The sequence below is a fragment of the Canis lupus genome, chromosome 4 (genome assembly GCF_048164855.1).
Source record: "Canis lupus baileyi chromosome 4, mCanLup2.hap1, whole genome shotgun sequence".
NCBI classification, from domain to species: Eukaryota; Metazoa; Chordata; class Mammalia; order Carnivora; family Canidae; genus Canis; species Canis lupus.
Genome location: NC_132841.1, coordinates 67145891 through 67162342, shown reverse-complemented (window position 1 = coordinate 67162342; position 16452 = coordinate 67145891). Strand labels below are relative to the sequence as shown.

General features: G+C 38.8%; 1 protein-coding gene across 5 annotated transcripts in view; it reads left to right on the top strand.

Annotated features, from left to right (window-relative positions):
• Nucleotides 1–16452, top strand: part of NNT (nicotinamide nucleotide transhydrogenase) — a 94301-nt gene that overhangs the window by 22988 nt on the left and 54861 nt on the right. For all 5 annotated transcript variants that reach the window (XM_072824670.1, XM_072824673.1, XM_072824669.1 and 2 more), the window contains one exon: nt 4733–4920. In XM_072824670.1, the coding sequence (XP_072680771.1) occupies nt 4733–4920 (188 nt within the window). The remainder of the gene's footprint in view (nt 1–4732; nt 4921–16452) is intronic.

Here is a 16452-nt window from a genome sequence, read left to right as displayed (position 1 = left end):
AATGGAAGCAGATAAAGCTGATTAGGCAAGAGTAGAGCCCATAGGTGAAAGTACTCAATTATGTTCATTGTATGATACTGACATATCAGTGTTTTCTAGAATTCTTTAAAGAAAAGTTTGATTAAAATTGTCCTTCCTTTCAGAAGATATTAGATACTGATTTTATTAAATGCTTATTGAGAATTGCTATCATTTATATGTATGAATACTATTTTGAGGTTGAAACATGTAGTTATATGAGCTGAGATCAGTAGAAGAATTATACCCTGGCTAATCTTGAATATAGAATGACCAAAAAAATTTGCAGCTATTCAAAGTTGGAAAGAATGTGAGTTTCTGGAATAAGGAATGTTTCATTGAATATGGTTTCCAGTGCTTAACTGGAGTTTAGAGAAGTGATGTATGGATAGAAGGCTGTCCTGCTGACATGAGAAAAAGCATTTTTGAAGTAACCAGGATGCAAGCCAGGGATAGCCAGAGTCAAACTTGTCATTAGTGCTGTCTTTTAATTTTTAATGTTTGCTGATGTGAAGTCTTTGAAGACACCCAAACCCAGAGAGGAGGTTGTGCAAGTTTTCATTGTAGTGACAATAAAATTAAAGTGGACATGTGTGTATTTGACTTAGAGTTGATTTGAAACTTGATGTTGGGTCAGCTACTGAAAATTTATTAGATATTTTTATGTCATTGGTTTAGATTTTGTACAGAGCTGATACCTTGAGGGTAGCTATTGCTTAATGCCATTAATCGTTTATTAGGATAGCTCAAGTACACAACGAAGATGTGGCTGAACTGATAGGATACTTTTCTAAGGATTATAGCTCCTTTTTTTTTTTTTAAAGATTTTATTTATTTATTCATGAGAGACAGAGAGAGAGAGAGAGAGAGAAAGAGAGAGAGAGGGAGGCACAGACACAGGCGGAGGGAGAGGCAGGCTCCATGTAGGGAGCCCGATGTGGGACTCAATCCTGGGTCTCCAGGATCACACCCTGGGCTGAAGGTGGTGCTAAACCACTGAGCCACCCGGGCTGCCCAGGATTATAGCTCCTTAATCACTATTTTGAGACTAGGGGTTGGTATATATAAATATAAAATCCAAATGTATTAGAAGGCATACTTAGTTATAAATTCTTGTTGGAAGATTGCATAATACATATTTTCAGATAAACATCTTAAAAACCCAAGGACATGTCGCTCATTGCCCAGTGATACTAAAGGGTTGTGATTTTTAAATTTTTTTCAAACAATAACTAGGAGATTCCCCTTGTAACAATAGGGAGCATCCTACCTAATCCCTATATTGAGAAGTTTAGAAATATAATAGCTTTACTTTTTTATCTCCTTTTTGTGTGTGTGTTCTTATAAAGCTTTATTCACAGAAATAATTGGCAAGTCAGGAGCTGTAGTTTTTAGACATGGGTACTAATGCTTACCATCTTCCAGGTATATGCTTTGTGCTATATGCTTTGTTTTGTTTTGTTCTTTACAAAACTCTATGATGTGGGGATAATTAGCCCTATTTTGCATATTATAAGGAGATATAATCAATTTTATAACATTTCCTTTCTTATCATAAACATAATACATGCTTATTCCCCCAATTCAGAAAAATATAAAATAGTACAAAAAGTGAAAATAAAATAGCCTATTCCCTGGAAAGAACTGTTAGCATCTTAGGATATGTTCCCTTTTCTACGCATTATTTTTTTTTCTTAAAGATTTTATTTATTCATGAGAGACACAGAGAGAGAGGTAGAGACACAGGCAGAGGAAGAAGCAGGCTCCATGCAAGGAGCCCAGTGTGGGACTCGATCCTGGGACCAGGCTCACATCCTGAGCCAAAGGCAGATGCTCAACCACTGAGCCACCCAGGTGTCCCATATTTCTACACATTAATTAAAAATATTTACTAATAGTACTGTTTAACTGTTCTTTCTTTTTTTTTTTTTAACTTAACAGTAGATCGGGAAGATCTTTACTTACCCACAAATATATTTAATGGTTGCATAGGATTCCTCTGTGTGGAAGTACAGTGACTTATTTAATTAGTCCTCTATAAATGGATATTTTTGGTGTATATAAACAATACTGCATGTACATATATGTAAAAACATATGTATTTGGAGATATTTCATTATTTCCTTAGGATAAATTCCTAGAAATGGAAATTGGGGTCCAAAATACTCACATCTTACAATTTGTTACTTGTTATTAATGATAATTAATTTGAAGGCAAAGATTCCAAAATAGCATTTATGTTTCTGATTATACTTGTTCATTATTGAAAAATATAGAGACACATAAAGAAGAAAGTAAAGATACCTTTTAGAATTTTCCCAGCTAGATATAATTGCTAATGATTTTTTGGCATCATTTCTTACAGATATTTATGTAGATACCTTTTGAACAAAATTGTGATCACTCACATACATATGTCATTTTATTTTTGATATCCTTTTAAATTTATCTTATTTCATTAAAAATAGTAGCCATTTCTAAAACTTTGTAAACAGCAGTATCCTTTTGGCTGTAAGGAATAGAAAACACTCAAACTGGCTTAAGCTCTAAGAAACTGTATTAGCTCTCCTAAAAGAAAACTCCTGGGAAGGACTCCCTCTTTCATACTTGAGTCAGCGGTTCATTGGTGCCATCCAGGACCAGGTTCTTTCTGTTCTTTCTGTTGTCCTCAGCTTTGGCTAATTTCCCTGTGTCACATGTTGGCCTCCCCAGGCAATCTGGGCTACAAGCGTCCTTGTTCAAGCCAGCAGAAAAGGGTGAGAAGCTCTTGCTCAACTGTGTCCTACCCTTTGTATCTGTTCTCTGACTGTGACAATTGCTCCGGACTGAGGGACTCAGATGACAGTTTCCCAAACTTCCCTGATGGCCAGAATTACCTGTAGCTCTTGCTAAGAATAAAGCTTCTGGCCTTTTTGCTCAAGATTTTAATTCACTGGGTCTTGGACGGGGCCTGTGAATTTAAAGTTTTAACAAGCACCTGAAGTTATTGTCATCAGGGCAGTTTGGTACTTATTGTAGTGGGGTAGATGTTGGCAGGTTAATCATACTGTCCACCACAGAGATGAGATCTTTGTTGGCTGATTATCCGACCAGTACACAGTTCATGGTACTGTTTCTTTTTTGTTTTTTTAATTATAAAAATATTTTATTAATATTTTGACACAGAGAGGGCGTGAGCACAGGTAGGTGGAGCAGCAGGCAGAGAGATAGGGAGAAGAAGACTCCTGGCTGAGCAGGGAGCCTGATGCAGGACTTGATCCCAAGACCCTGGGATCATGACCTAACTGAAGGCAGATGCTTAAATGAGCAACCCAGGTGCCCCTAGTGTTTATTTTTTTAAACTGAATGTATTTTTACATAATTTAAATGTGTTGGCTCGTCACATTTTAAAATACTGTTTACAGGTTGTTTTTTTCAAACACAATTTAATGAAGACTAGGGACAAAAATCACTTTGTTAAAATACTTATAAGGGTCATTCATGAGAGAGGAATTCCCATAATTCAGAACATTTACAAATGAAAGCCTCAACCTAAAAATAAAAAAAACCCCTCAACCTGAGTGTTTTGAATGAAATAAAATCTTAATGTAGGTCAGAGTTTACATCATCATTGACAGTGGGGGCCCAAGAAACATAATTGATTGTTGAAGTTATCAGTAGTGAAATTCCCTTGTAACTGAAGTAAGAAGAAATTGGAATTCCCTATAGTTTTTATTTTTCCAGAAAAAAAATATAGAAGTGGTACATACTTTTGGAAATAATTGAAATAGGCCAGTCAGAGATATCAAAAGAAAGTCTCCAGTTTTGCTTATATAGTTTGCTCTTCTTAAAACTCAGTACCCCAAAACCAAACAATCCAATTAAAAAATGGGCAGAAGACATGAATAAATATTTTCCCAAAGACGATATGTAGATGGCTAACAGACACATGAAAAGATGCTCAACAGCAATGAACATCAGGGAATTGTAGATCAAAACTACAATGATGTATCACCTCACACCTGTCAGAATGGTTAAACAACAGAAGAAACAACAGGTGTTGGCGAGGATGTGGGGGGAAAAAGGAACCTTCTTGCGCTGTTGGTGGGAATGCAAGCTGGTGCAACCACTGTGGGAAACAGTATGGAAGTTCCTCAAAAGGTTAAAAATAGCAATTGCACTACTAGGTCATTACCCAGAGAATACAAAAATACTAATTCTTTTTTTCTCCAAAAATACTAATTTAAAGGAATACATGCACCCTAATGTCTATAGCAGCCTATTATCTACAATAGCCATAAAAAAGAATGAAATCTTGCCATTTGCAATGACATAGATGGAGCTACAGTGTATTCTGCTAAGTGAAAGAAGTCAGCCAGAGAAAGACAAATACCATATGATTTTACTCACATGTGAACAAACAAGCAAAGGGAAAAAAGAGAGGCAAACAAATAATAGACTTTTAACTATAGAGAACAAACTGATGATTACCATGGATGGGGGGATGGGGAAATAGGTGATGGAAATTAAGGAGGGCACTTGTGATGAGCACCAGGTGTTGTATGGAAGTGTTGAATCACTATATATTGTACACCTGAAACTAATATATACTGAAGGTTGACTAACTGGAATTTAAATAAAAACTGAAAAAAACCCAAAATGTATATATAAAAGATGATCTTGACTTTTCTTAAGGGCCTAAAATAACCACTGCTTTCACTTCAATTATCACCAGAGCTGCAGCTTTGGAGCAATTTAAGTCTCTTGGTGCTGAGCCCTTGGAGGTGGACTTGAAGGAATCTGGGGAGGGACAAGGAGGATATGCAAAGGAGATGTCCAAAGAGTTCATCGAGGCTGAAATGAAACTCTTTGCTCAACAGTGCAAGGAGGTGGATATCCTCATCAGCACAGCACTTATTCCAGGTATGTTGTTAAGTGCATGGTTATCAGTAAAGCACTTTTACTAATGGTATTTTAAAATGAGGGTGAAAGTTGTTTGACATTTGAATTTCTTTTAAGTAAAGAATGACTTACTTTCTAGGAAATGAGAAAGTGCATGGAAGGCAGAAAGGACAAAAATCACTGTAGCCCCTAGAGAAAAACTATCATTAATAGTGGGATCTATTTTCTTCCAGTCTTTTTTCCATATACTTTTATGTAACTGTCTTCATAGATCATACTCTGTATACCATATTATATTTGTAAGCAGTTTCCTTTGTTTATACCTTTGATAAATTGGTTTTTAACTTCTGTTCTCTTTTTAAGATACTACATTCTTATTGTAGGACGTTCCTACAGTACTGAAAAATATGAAGAAAAAAGTACAGTCCTGAAATTACTGCAGAGATGACCATTATTAATATTTTAATCATTTTTCTATACATGAGAGAGAAAGAGAAGGGGACTGTGTGTGTGTGTGTGTGTGTTTGTGGAATTTCCGATATATATTTTTTACTAAAGGAAACAACACTTTATCACTTTTTAATTATTTCCTTTGGCATGTTTGGTCTTTGCAACCAAATTGCAAGCTCTTTGATGGCAGGAATTACTTTTCAGTCCTTTACCACATCCTCTTGTAAAGAATATTTTTCACTCAGTAGATGATTGATCCCAAACCAGTAAGAATTTATTAATCAGTAAGCAGTAGCTTATTCTAGCAAGACTTGGGAGTGAAGAAATGCTCCGAAAACTTTTTATAGTCTCACCCTTCCTCTTCTTCCTCCTGTTACTGAATGATGAATACTGTGCTGACTCTGATATTTTTGTTTATGAAAGGAAGTTGGCCAGATAATGAGAGCTTACAGCTTTAATGGTTACTTGTGTTAGATCCTACTAAAGGAGCCTTGCTTTCTCTAGGGGACTGTGTGTTTTGTCATGAGGTTGTGGGAGAGGAGAAGTTCTCTTCTGGCATCTTCCTCCAAACCCCCAAGATGAATAGTATACACGCAAGGGCGGGCAGTTGATTGACATCATATCTATGAGTGTGTAGGGGAAAATCTCTCCCCTAAGCTCTTCTTTCTGTCTTCTGTTTACCTGGGTGATACCAGATAGGTAAGCCCAGACCCCGCATTCCACCAGAGCTGGCTAGATGAAGCAGATGGGATGGGCTAGTGGTATAGGCTCAGCCCATAGAAGAGTCTGTGAGTGTAGAAATGAGGCCGGATGGGTTACTGGAAGTGGATGCAGATTAGGCAAGCCAAGGGCTCAGGGTGGTGGTGGTGAAATCAGCCAGTATGATAGGACTCGTGAACAAGTAGTGGCAGGAGAGCATTTAAGGAGTTTGTCCTTTCCTTTTGTGGTGTTGGCTTCTGGCCCAGCTGTTGCACAGGTGGCTTTGAAGGAAGGATGGCGTGGCCTTTGCTGTAGCCACCATCTGACCTTTGGAAGTTAGCTGCACACTGGGGAGAGGTTATGAGTTGACTAGATAAGACAAGTGGCCAGTAGAGGGTGCTAAAACATTTCCTCACGGAGTAAATGATGTGGCCATAAGCTTGTTTTTGGTCAAGTGATGCTCTTATTGGACATAGGATAATTTGGACACAGTATATAGAATTATTAATGATTATAAAGCTTAAAGTAAGCAATAGAACTCAAGACTTCTTATATAAAATGCATACCGACTTTTAGGACCTACACTTCCTAATAATATTTTTTTAATAATTACTTTATAGTAAGTGTACTTTGCTAAAAGGTCAAATTGTGTAATAGTCTTAAAGAGGATTCGTTGAAGACATTTTGCTAATCTGTTCCACTGAGCCTTTAGTGTTTTCTGTCTTTTCTGAAGCCATGATCTCCTCAGAGCATGTTCAAGTTAGCCAAAGTCCTTAACCAGTGGACTGGTCCAGAGCTGGTACTCAGAGGGCTGGTCTTTCTGTTACTATTTTTTGAAAACCAAAAAAAAAAAAAAAAGAAAAAAAGAAAAATGAAAAGTTAATGAGAATATTATAAGGAAGAAGATGACCTTTCTAAAGATCTTTCCTATTCCTGGGGGACCAAGACCTGAAAGCATGAGTGTTTAAAACAAAAAGATGAAAATACTCTATAAAGGCACAAGTGCCCTTTGAAAAACTGTCTTCGGCATTGTACCTTTACTGGTTTATGTCCTGAGCTTTTATGTGGGTCGCCTGATGGTGTGTTGAGCTCCTGAAAGACTCTTGGAATGGAAGCTGTTCTCAAGTTTTCCTTGAGTGGATCCAAAGGGGATTAAGTCAAATGTCAGAAACCGTCATGCTGACTTTGCTTGGACACGGGTGCTTGGCAGGTGACACTAAAGATCTGTTGTGGATAAGAACACCGAGGGGGCATGGGTAGTCAGCTAGCTTCAGGTAGCAACCTTATGGACTTGGCAAATTTTTGTTCCTCCAAGGGGCACTCAGTCTGTGGGCTTGAGAGAACAATACATTGCATTTATGGAGGTTTTATGTGGATGAAAGATTTCTGTAGCTTGCTAGTAAGCCATCTGGTATTTTTTTTTAAAAGATTGTATTTATTTATTCATGAGAGATATACAGAAAGAGGTAGAGACATAAACAGAGGGAGAAGCAGGGACTTGATCCTAGGAGCATGGGATCACGGGATCCCAGGAGCACTTGACCCTAGGAGCACCACCTGAGCCAAAGGCAGACGTTCAACCACTGAGCCACCTAGGTGCCACCCACCTGGTATTTTGTATCACGTACTTGTTCCATTGTCTGAACTCCCTAGATTGGGTTGAGTGAAGAGTTAGAGACTAGAGTGTCATGTGACATAGGTAGCTTCAGGATAGGGCTGATAAGTCTTGTTTTGTAGTGCTGTGCATACACGGGAAAAGCCCCCAACTTTCCTTTGGGGCTACTATTAGAAAGTAAGGCAGCCCCACCTTCTGGTCATGTTCAGGCTGTGCTCGTAATCTTTTCTGCTAAACTTTTTGAGACTCAGCAGATTTTTCAGCATCTTTATTGTTCAGGAACCCTTTCAGAGAGACTTTACCTAGACCAGGAATATTTAATATGAAACAGAATCAGGTTGAAAATGGGATTGGTAATTTAGGGAAGGTGAGGAGGAATCATAGTAGTTTAGCGCTGTGTCTGTGTTAGGCACATTTCACCTAAATTCCAGTAAGAATTAGGAGTACTGTGGTGCACGTGCTAAATTTACTCTGACAGACAACCTTCTTCATTTAAAACCTTCCTGATGACTGCCTCACTGCAAACTTGTAAGCATCATAGGCTCCTCCAGCATTCCCATTCTCCCCTTCACCCCTCTCAGGTCTTGCCCTTATTTTGCAAGTGAACTATAGCTACTGGAGAGCCTGGGGTTTTGTTTAGCAAATGGCAATGACTTGGACCGCGTGTGTTCCCAGCGTCATTGGATAGAGGCACCTAAAGTGATCAGGCTTGGGTCACAATCCCTGAGCGCTGTGCTGTAAAGTTCATGCTCCTTAGTAATGTATCTGTTGCCTTTTAGTTCCTAGTTTGTTCTGTTTTTTTTTTTTTTTTTAAGATTTTATTTATTTATTCATGAGAGACACAGAGAGAGTCAGAAACACAGGCAGAGGGAGAAGCACACCACCATAGCCCACAGGGAGCCTGATGCAGAGCTCAATCCTAGGACTCTGGGATCATGACCTGAGCCAAAGGCAGATGCTCAACCACTGAGCCACCCAGGTGCCCCTAGTTCCTAGTTCTGATTTAGCCTTTGGACCTCATGTTAAACTAATTTCTCACTCTTGGGCCTGATTTCAGTAGTGCTGGCTGCTATGATCTTTTCAAATAGGCCAAGGACTTTCAGACCTTTGCACATATTTTTCCTTCTCTTTGGAATGCTATCCCTGCCCTTCGAAATCCTGCTTAACCCAGTTACCACTTCCTCCATAGTTTCTGCTGTCTCTTACTCAGCCATAAACACTCTTCTTTCTGCATTCACAGCACTCTGCCTGAGGCTTGGAATCCCAGGACTCCCAGTCTCATCCCCCTTAGTTAAGGCCCCGTCTCCCTGGGCATGCAGCACAAGAATCAGGCTTCTTTTTTTTTTTTAATTAATTATTTATTTATTTATGATAGTCACACACAGAGAGAGAGAGAGAGAGAGAGAGAGAGGCAGAGACATAGGCAGAGGGAGAAGCAGGCTCCATGCACCGGGAGCCCGACGTGGGATTCGATCCTGGGTCTCCAGGATCGCGCCCTGGGCCAAAGGCAGGCGCCAAACCGATGCGCCACCCAGGGATCCCAAGAATCAGGCTTCTTACTGTCATGCAGGGTGCTTACCATAGAGCCTTGCATCATTCTGGGTGCCTTTCTTAGGTCTTAGTGGTTATAGACTCTTATTTTTCTAGTGCTATTCAAGGAATGAGAGAGAGAGAACACTCTGTTGGCTCACTTGTGGATAGAAACACTGCAAACGCTAACTTAAAACTGGGAACCTGCCTTCCTTCACTTTTCGGAACTAGGACACTTGCCAAGTTTGCAATTTGAGGTAGTTAGGCAGGCCTCTCAGGAGATAGAATTAGGACGTAGTAGGAGGTCTGTCGAGGAGTTAGTGTCTATCAGCTCAGAAGGAAGATATTCATTGCTTGATTAGGAATGGTAATACCTTAGGCCATAAATATATGGATCTCTTTTTAGGCACAATCCAGATTATAGAAACAATAGTTTTTATCTATATTAGATAAGGTCTATAGAATACATACCTCAAAGGATGCTTGTGATAATTTTATATGACTCTGGAGAATTGGGAGGAGCTGTTTTCCCCAATGTGCAAAGGCCTTACGCGTATGACACTAAACTGGAGAGATTTTGCTGTCTCCTGGAAAATCAGCATTGGGTCTCCATCTGACATTACTTGTCTTTTTGAAATCTATCTATCCCAAAGAATAGAAATATAGTACAAAACAATAGTTTTCCACAGTAATGTTCAAACTTGTTCTTTCAGGCAAGAGAATGATTGATACAGTGATGTACTTTCCATCTATGAAATTCTACAAAGATAATATTGTTTTGATGCCTCTACAGAGTTTTTGCCTAGAATAAAGTTTCATTTATCAGATTGGTCTTTTCCTTCTCTGTAACCATAATGGTCTTACAGTAGTACAGAGCTCTATAGATCAGTCGTTTCCGACTTTTTTTGAGTTATTTATTGTTTTTTTACTGACTGATCTAATTCATCTGTCTTCCTCCCCTCCCTTACACGTATTGTATGACTGTATGGAATTTTGTAATATTACTTCTACAAAGTTTCATTTGTTTTGAGAATTTTGAAGGACAGAGGAAGACACTTAAATGTTGCAACATCAAGGGTTGGTAACCACAGGCTGTCTACACACCTCTTGGTAGCTTTCAACACGGACAGGGCAACTTGTCATCAAGAGGAAGATGCCAAGATTGGGGAGTGTTCCATTACCATTTATCAGTCATGACTTCTTAGAGTGTGTTTGAGCACACTTAGTGAGTTATTGGGCCAAATTTAACAAATGTTCTGTTAGGAAAATTTATGGCACAGAATTATATTCTGGTTTGTTCTGTTATTTCTCCAAAAGTATGTTGCAAGATTAGAAGCATTGTGTTCCTCTCTCTGGCAGTCCCTGAATTGAAAAGGATTGGGAGGCTGAGGCTGTCTCTGGAGAAGAACCCCCGGATGGAATTACTGCTAACAGCTAGTGTGGCCCACCACAAGGATTTCCTTCTTTCTACTCTCACTATGCTTTCTTGTGCCTCCGTGTTAGGGTGGTCTAGCTGCTATAAGAAAGCAGTGCAAAAGCTCAGACATTATAGAAGTTTACTTCTTGCTCAGTTAACAGTAATGGGTGGTGGACACATTGGTGGGCAACTCTCCTTCACATGGGGATTTGGGTATGACAGTGTTGCCATCATCATTGTGAGGCACTAAAGGGCATTCTAGGCACTATCTGTCCTCCAGCCAGCCTGAAGGGAAAGAGAAGTAGAGGAATGTGCATTAGACATCTAGAAATAACACATACCACTCCTGCTCCATTTCTTTGGCTAAGACTTAGTCACATGGCCAAAGCTAACTGTGAAGGAAGCTGGGAGTTGTTGCCTTGCTGTGTGCCCAGGAAGAACAGAATGCTGTGTTGCTTTGCTAAGGCTGCCATAACAAAATCCCACCTTAAACAACTGAAGTTTATTTTCTCACAGTCTAGAGGTTGGAGGTCCCAGGTCAAGATGTAGGCAGGTTTGGTTTCTTCTGAGTCCTGTCCTTGGCTGGTAGATGGTTCTCTTCCTGCTGTGTTCTCACATGGTCTTAGTCTCTTTGTATCCATATTTTCTCTTATTTTAAGGATATTGGTCAGATTGGATTAAGGCCCAGTTTAATTGCCTCATTTTAACTTAATCACCTCTTTAAGGGCCGTATCTCCAAATATAGTCCTATTTTAAGGTACTAGGGGTTAGGGTTTCAACATATGAATTTTCGGGGGACACAGTTCAGCCTAAAACACACATGGATTTTGGTGAACAGCTATTAGTGTTTTCCTTTTTCTCACTTTGTAATTTTGTCTGTCTATGTTTAATCCAGTCACTGGGGATCAGATCTTGGATTTAGGGCCTAATAGAGTAGATTCAGATTCTAGTTCCATGGCTTAATAGCTAGCTAGTGTGTCTCTCTGAATCTCTGATTCCTGATGAAGAAAAAAAAATCCAGTGTAGGGCCTGGCATATAGAGCATCATCCTCTTTTCTGCCATTGGTGGATGCCTGGTCTTGCAGATGCTGCTTGGGACTGAAAGTTAAATTTTTAAAAGAGATTTGAGAGAGAGAGAGAGAGTGTACACTCATGTGTAAGCTGGGGGAGGGGCAGAGAGAGAGAGAGGGAGAATCTCAAGCTGACTCCTTGCTGAGCATGAAGTCCAACTTGGGGCTCCATCTCATGCCCCTGAGATAATGACCTGAGCCAAAATTAAGTTTCAGATACTTCATTGACTGAGCCACCCAGGTGCCCGTTGACTTTTTAAATAGGAAGCTCAGACATTCTCAAGGACTGTATGAAATGTCTGAGACGGTCCTGAAAAACTGTATTTTCTGAAGATGTGCATTTCATTAAGGCTGTTTTGTCAATTAATCCCATTCTGACCTAAATTGAATAACATGGGAAATAAACAGTATTATTTTTACTTTTAAAAATAATCTTTTATGGGGCAGCCCGGGTGGCTCAGTGGTTTAGTGCCGCCACCTTCAGCCCAGGGCCTGATCCTGGAGATCTGGGATCGAGTCCCACGTCGGGCTCCCTGCATGGAGCCTGCTTCTCCCTCTGCCTGTGTCTCTGCCTCTCTCTCTCTCTCTCTGTCTCTGTGTCTCTCATGAATAAATAAATAAAATCTTTAAAAAAATCTTTTAATTATTGTATAAAACTAGGAAAATTAGAACATGTAATAAATCTTCATTGCTTCAATTTTTGAGGCATTTTGGTAGCAAAGGTACATCTAAACATGTGTTGGAAGGAACACAAAGAATTACAATTTATATAAGAATATTATACATTTCCTATCTGTGCTACCATTTAAGTAGGCTATTAAGCAGTAGGCTGCTTTAGTTTTTTAAGAATTCCCATTGCTTATGGAGCCCTGGTAAAATCTTGACTAATTGATTTTTATTTATACAGAATTTTGCAGCTATGAGAGGTAAATTATTAAGATAATCCTTAATTTTTATAAATGTGTCCTTTAATAATTAGGTAAAAGCTTGTTTTTAGGTTTTTTTCTTCAAACCAATCTTTAGGGATTTCTCTAATTTGCTGAAATATGCTGTTGACTAATCATATTTCGTAAGTATTACATTTAGAAATATCTTACAGCATTCGATTTGTGAAAGCCAAGGTTTTGCTGGCCTGACTTTCTCTCTGGTTCCTTATACAAATAATTGTGTAGAGAAAATTTTTCTCTAGTTTTATGGATAGAACTCACATGTAAAGTACTCTGCTTGACTCTTTTAAGCATGGGTCAGAATCTCTATTCATGAACAGAGCTGTCTATAGCCTAGCCAGCGATAACATAGATAGAGAGGTTGAGTCAGTATGTTGCTCCGTGCACCGTGAGGCTGGCTAAATCACAGACCCAGTAGATGATGGATCAGTGGATCAGATATTCAGCAGTTTCTTGCCACCTCCTGTCTATTACATAATCAATTATCTGTTTTTCTCATAGGTATACATATATGCATAAAAAAACCAATTTGTCCTTTTCTGTAGCATTTTTATAGCTTAAGATGCAGTGCTTTAACCCCATCTGTGGTTTTGGAATTCCAAAAGAGCCTTTGGTGTATATCGGTTAGGATAAGTTTGGCTGCCAGAAGCAGAAATTCCAACACATTCTGCCTTAAACAAGAAAGGAGATTTCTTGGAGTGCCTGGGTGGCTCAGTGGTTAAGCGTCTGCCTTCGGCTCAGATCATGATCCCAGGTTTGTGGGATTGAGCCTTGTGTTAGGCACCCTGATCAGTGGGGAGTTTGCTTCTCCTTTCTCTGCTGCTTCCCCTGCTCATGCTTGCTCACTCTTGTCTTTCTGTTTCAAATAAATAAATAAATAAATAAATAAATAAATAAATAAATAAAATCTTTAAATAACAAGAAAGGAGATTTCTTGGGTTATGTCTCTGAAGAAAGTACAGTCATAAGTGTGGATAGGTGTGCTGATATCAGGGGGCTTTAGCTGTGCTCTCCCTGTGTTCTCTGACCTTGCCCTGCTCTGTGAATTGGCCGTATCCTCAGTGATATATAAGGCAGCCGTGGTTTGAGACCTCTGGTGTGTATAACACAAAATCCAGAGTGCAAGACAGGTCAGTTCCGATGGTTCCCTCCTGAAGAGCAAGGAGACTTCTTTTTCAGAAGCCCTTAGCAAACTTTCCCTTGTTCTCTTTCTCTCTCTCTTTTAAAGATTTTATTTATTTATTCACGAGAGACACACAGAGAGGCAGAAACATGCAAAGGGAAAAAGCAGGCTCTTCCCCATGGAGCCTGATGCCGAGCTCGATCCCAGGACCCCAGGATCACAACCTGAGCCAAAAGGAGATGCTCAACCACTGAGCCACCCAGGTGTCCCACTTTCCCTTGTCCTTACTGGCCTTAATTGGGTTAGTGCCCATCTCCGAGCCAATTCACAGAGACAGGGCAATGAGATGCTCCTTGGCTTACATCTGAATTTCTGAACCAGTCACTAATAAGGTTGTGAGATTACCCTTAGGCCAGCCAAGCCTGCTTCTGAAATGGTTTCTGAGATCATTTCTCCTGAAGTTCATTGATGTGGAGAAAATGGAAATCAGAGTAGTGACAAGAGGACGAAGTGGGCACTGGGTAAACAGCAGTGCTCAGTGCAAAATTGTGTTAGATTATAATGACATTTCTTTATGTGCAAATGTTGTAGTTCAGAATATCTTTATGTGCTATATTTTCCATTGAGTCAATGCATAATATGCATTACTTTAAAAATTAACCTTGTCATCTTAGTGCTCTGTTTTGGTTTGGATAAATGTATTCTATAATTTGTATTTTTAATCTCTTTGCTACTATCTTGTTAAATATACTATGATCTTGTTAAAGCAGAGGGTTTTTCTTTTTTTTTTTTAAGATTTTATTTATTCATGAGAGACACACACAAAGAGAGAGAGAGAGAGAGAGAGAGGCAGAGACACAGGCAGAGGGAGAAGCAGGCTCCATGCAGGGAGCCCCATGTGGGATTTGATCCTGGGACTTCAGGATCACGTCCTGGGCCAAAGGCAGGTGCTAAACCCCCGAGCTACCCAGGGATCCCAGCAGAGGGTTTTTCTTGAGCTTGTCTTAATTTGATGCCTTATAGGCTAGAAATTCAGGAATTTCCTCATCTGATCACATGCTCTTGAATCATCCCAGTAAATAATACTAAGTGCTTTTTGGAATCATTATAAAATTTTGTGGTAAAAAAAAAAATTGTGGTAAAACCATTTCATCTTGGTGTTCTTGTTCTTTATATTTTTAGTGGTTTCCCCTTAATTTTTTTTTGGGTGTGGTTATTATTTTGTCTGTGAGGGCTTGATTCTTTTCTCAGTAAGATGGAATCTGAGAATTTACTGATTTCAGATGATCATATTGGGCCTGATTCATTCAGTGAGGTATAATATATTGTAAAACTTTCTGGTATATCTTTACCCATTGGTATTTAGTTTAAGCTAAATCACTCTTTTTGAATTTAGTCTTGTAGAGAGGCCAATGAAATATTCTTTTGCTATCTAGTTATAGTTGTTAAAGTGATTTTTATTTTCTTTCTTCCTTTTTTTTTTTTTTTTTTTTTTTGAAGTAATCTCTACACCCAGTGTGGGTGATCCTGAGATCAAGAGTCACATGCTCTTCTGAGTAAGCCGGCCAGGTGCCTCTAAAGCTGTTTTTAGAAATGAGTAATTTTTCTAGAAGTTCTTTTTTTTTAAAGATTTATTTTTGGAGAGAGAGAGCAAGCATGGAGTCATGTAGCAAAAGGAGAGGATGAGAGAAAATCTCAATTAGACACCTCACTGCACATGGAGCCGGATATGGGGCTCATTCTCACAACCCTGAGATCATGATCCAAGCAGAAATCAAGAGTTAGATGCTTAACCAACTCAGGCACCTCTAGAAGTTTCTTAATTTTAATACTTTTGAAACTTGATCTTAATATTCATTTAATGAGAAAATATGAGTATGAAAATAATTCTATGAATTTCTTGAAAAGAATTCAATGAGTTTTATAAATTCAATCATATTTAAGAAGGAATTTGTATGGATCACAACCATACATGCATACATCTAGAAACGATGCACATGTGAGGCATTTTTTCAGTCTACAGTTATTTCATGATGTACACAGAGATTCAGGGATACCTTACTCTAATCTGTGCCAGCCCTACTCAACCTAAATAATGGCCAACCAGTTGGGAAACTACAGATTTTTAGATGACTGCTTTACATACCTCAGCTATTTTAGATAAGAAAACTGCTACTTTTGAATGCAACTTCTTGCAGTCCTAAAATATTAGTCTTCAGAGCTATCAGGGAAATTTTCCTTCCTACCCAGCCTGCACATGGTAGGCAATAAATTATTAGTTGAGTGAATGAATGAATGAATGTTTGAACAATGACTGTGAATGCACGATGTCCTGCCATTCTCTTGGCTAAAGTACAGAAATAAATGTCCCCAATTGGGAGGGAACAGAATAATTTTACCAGGGAATGTAATGTCCAAGAACCAGAAGGAACCAAGAAATATTTCATGAAGTTGGATATCCTGCCAGATATTTTACCCAAGCTTGCATTGTACCAAGAAATACATAAAAAAGTTTCTCTATTATTACATTTTTTGTTGGCATTATTGTTTTGAGGGGAGGTAGTTTGAGGAAATGTAACAATTTTGGTCTTTTTGTGTATCTTATGTTTTGCAGAAAAAATTGTAAAATTAACCGAAATGAGAAGTCAAAGGAGAAAGCCCAGTTGTACCTGCTTTTTTAAAAATAACTTTTTTAAAAAAAA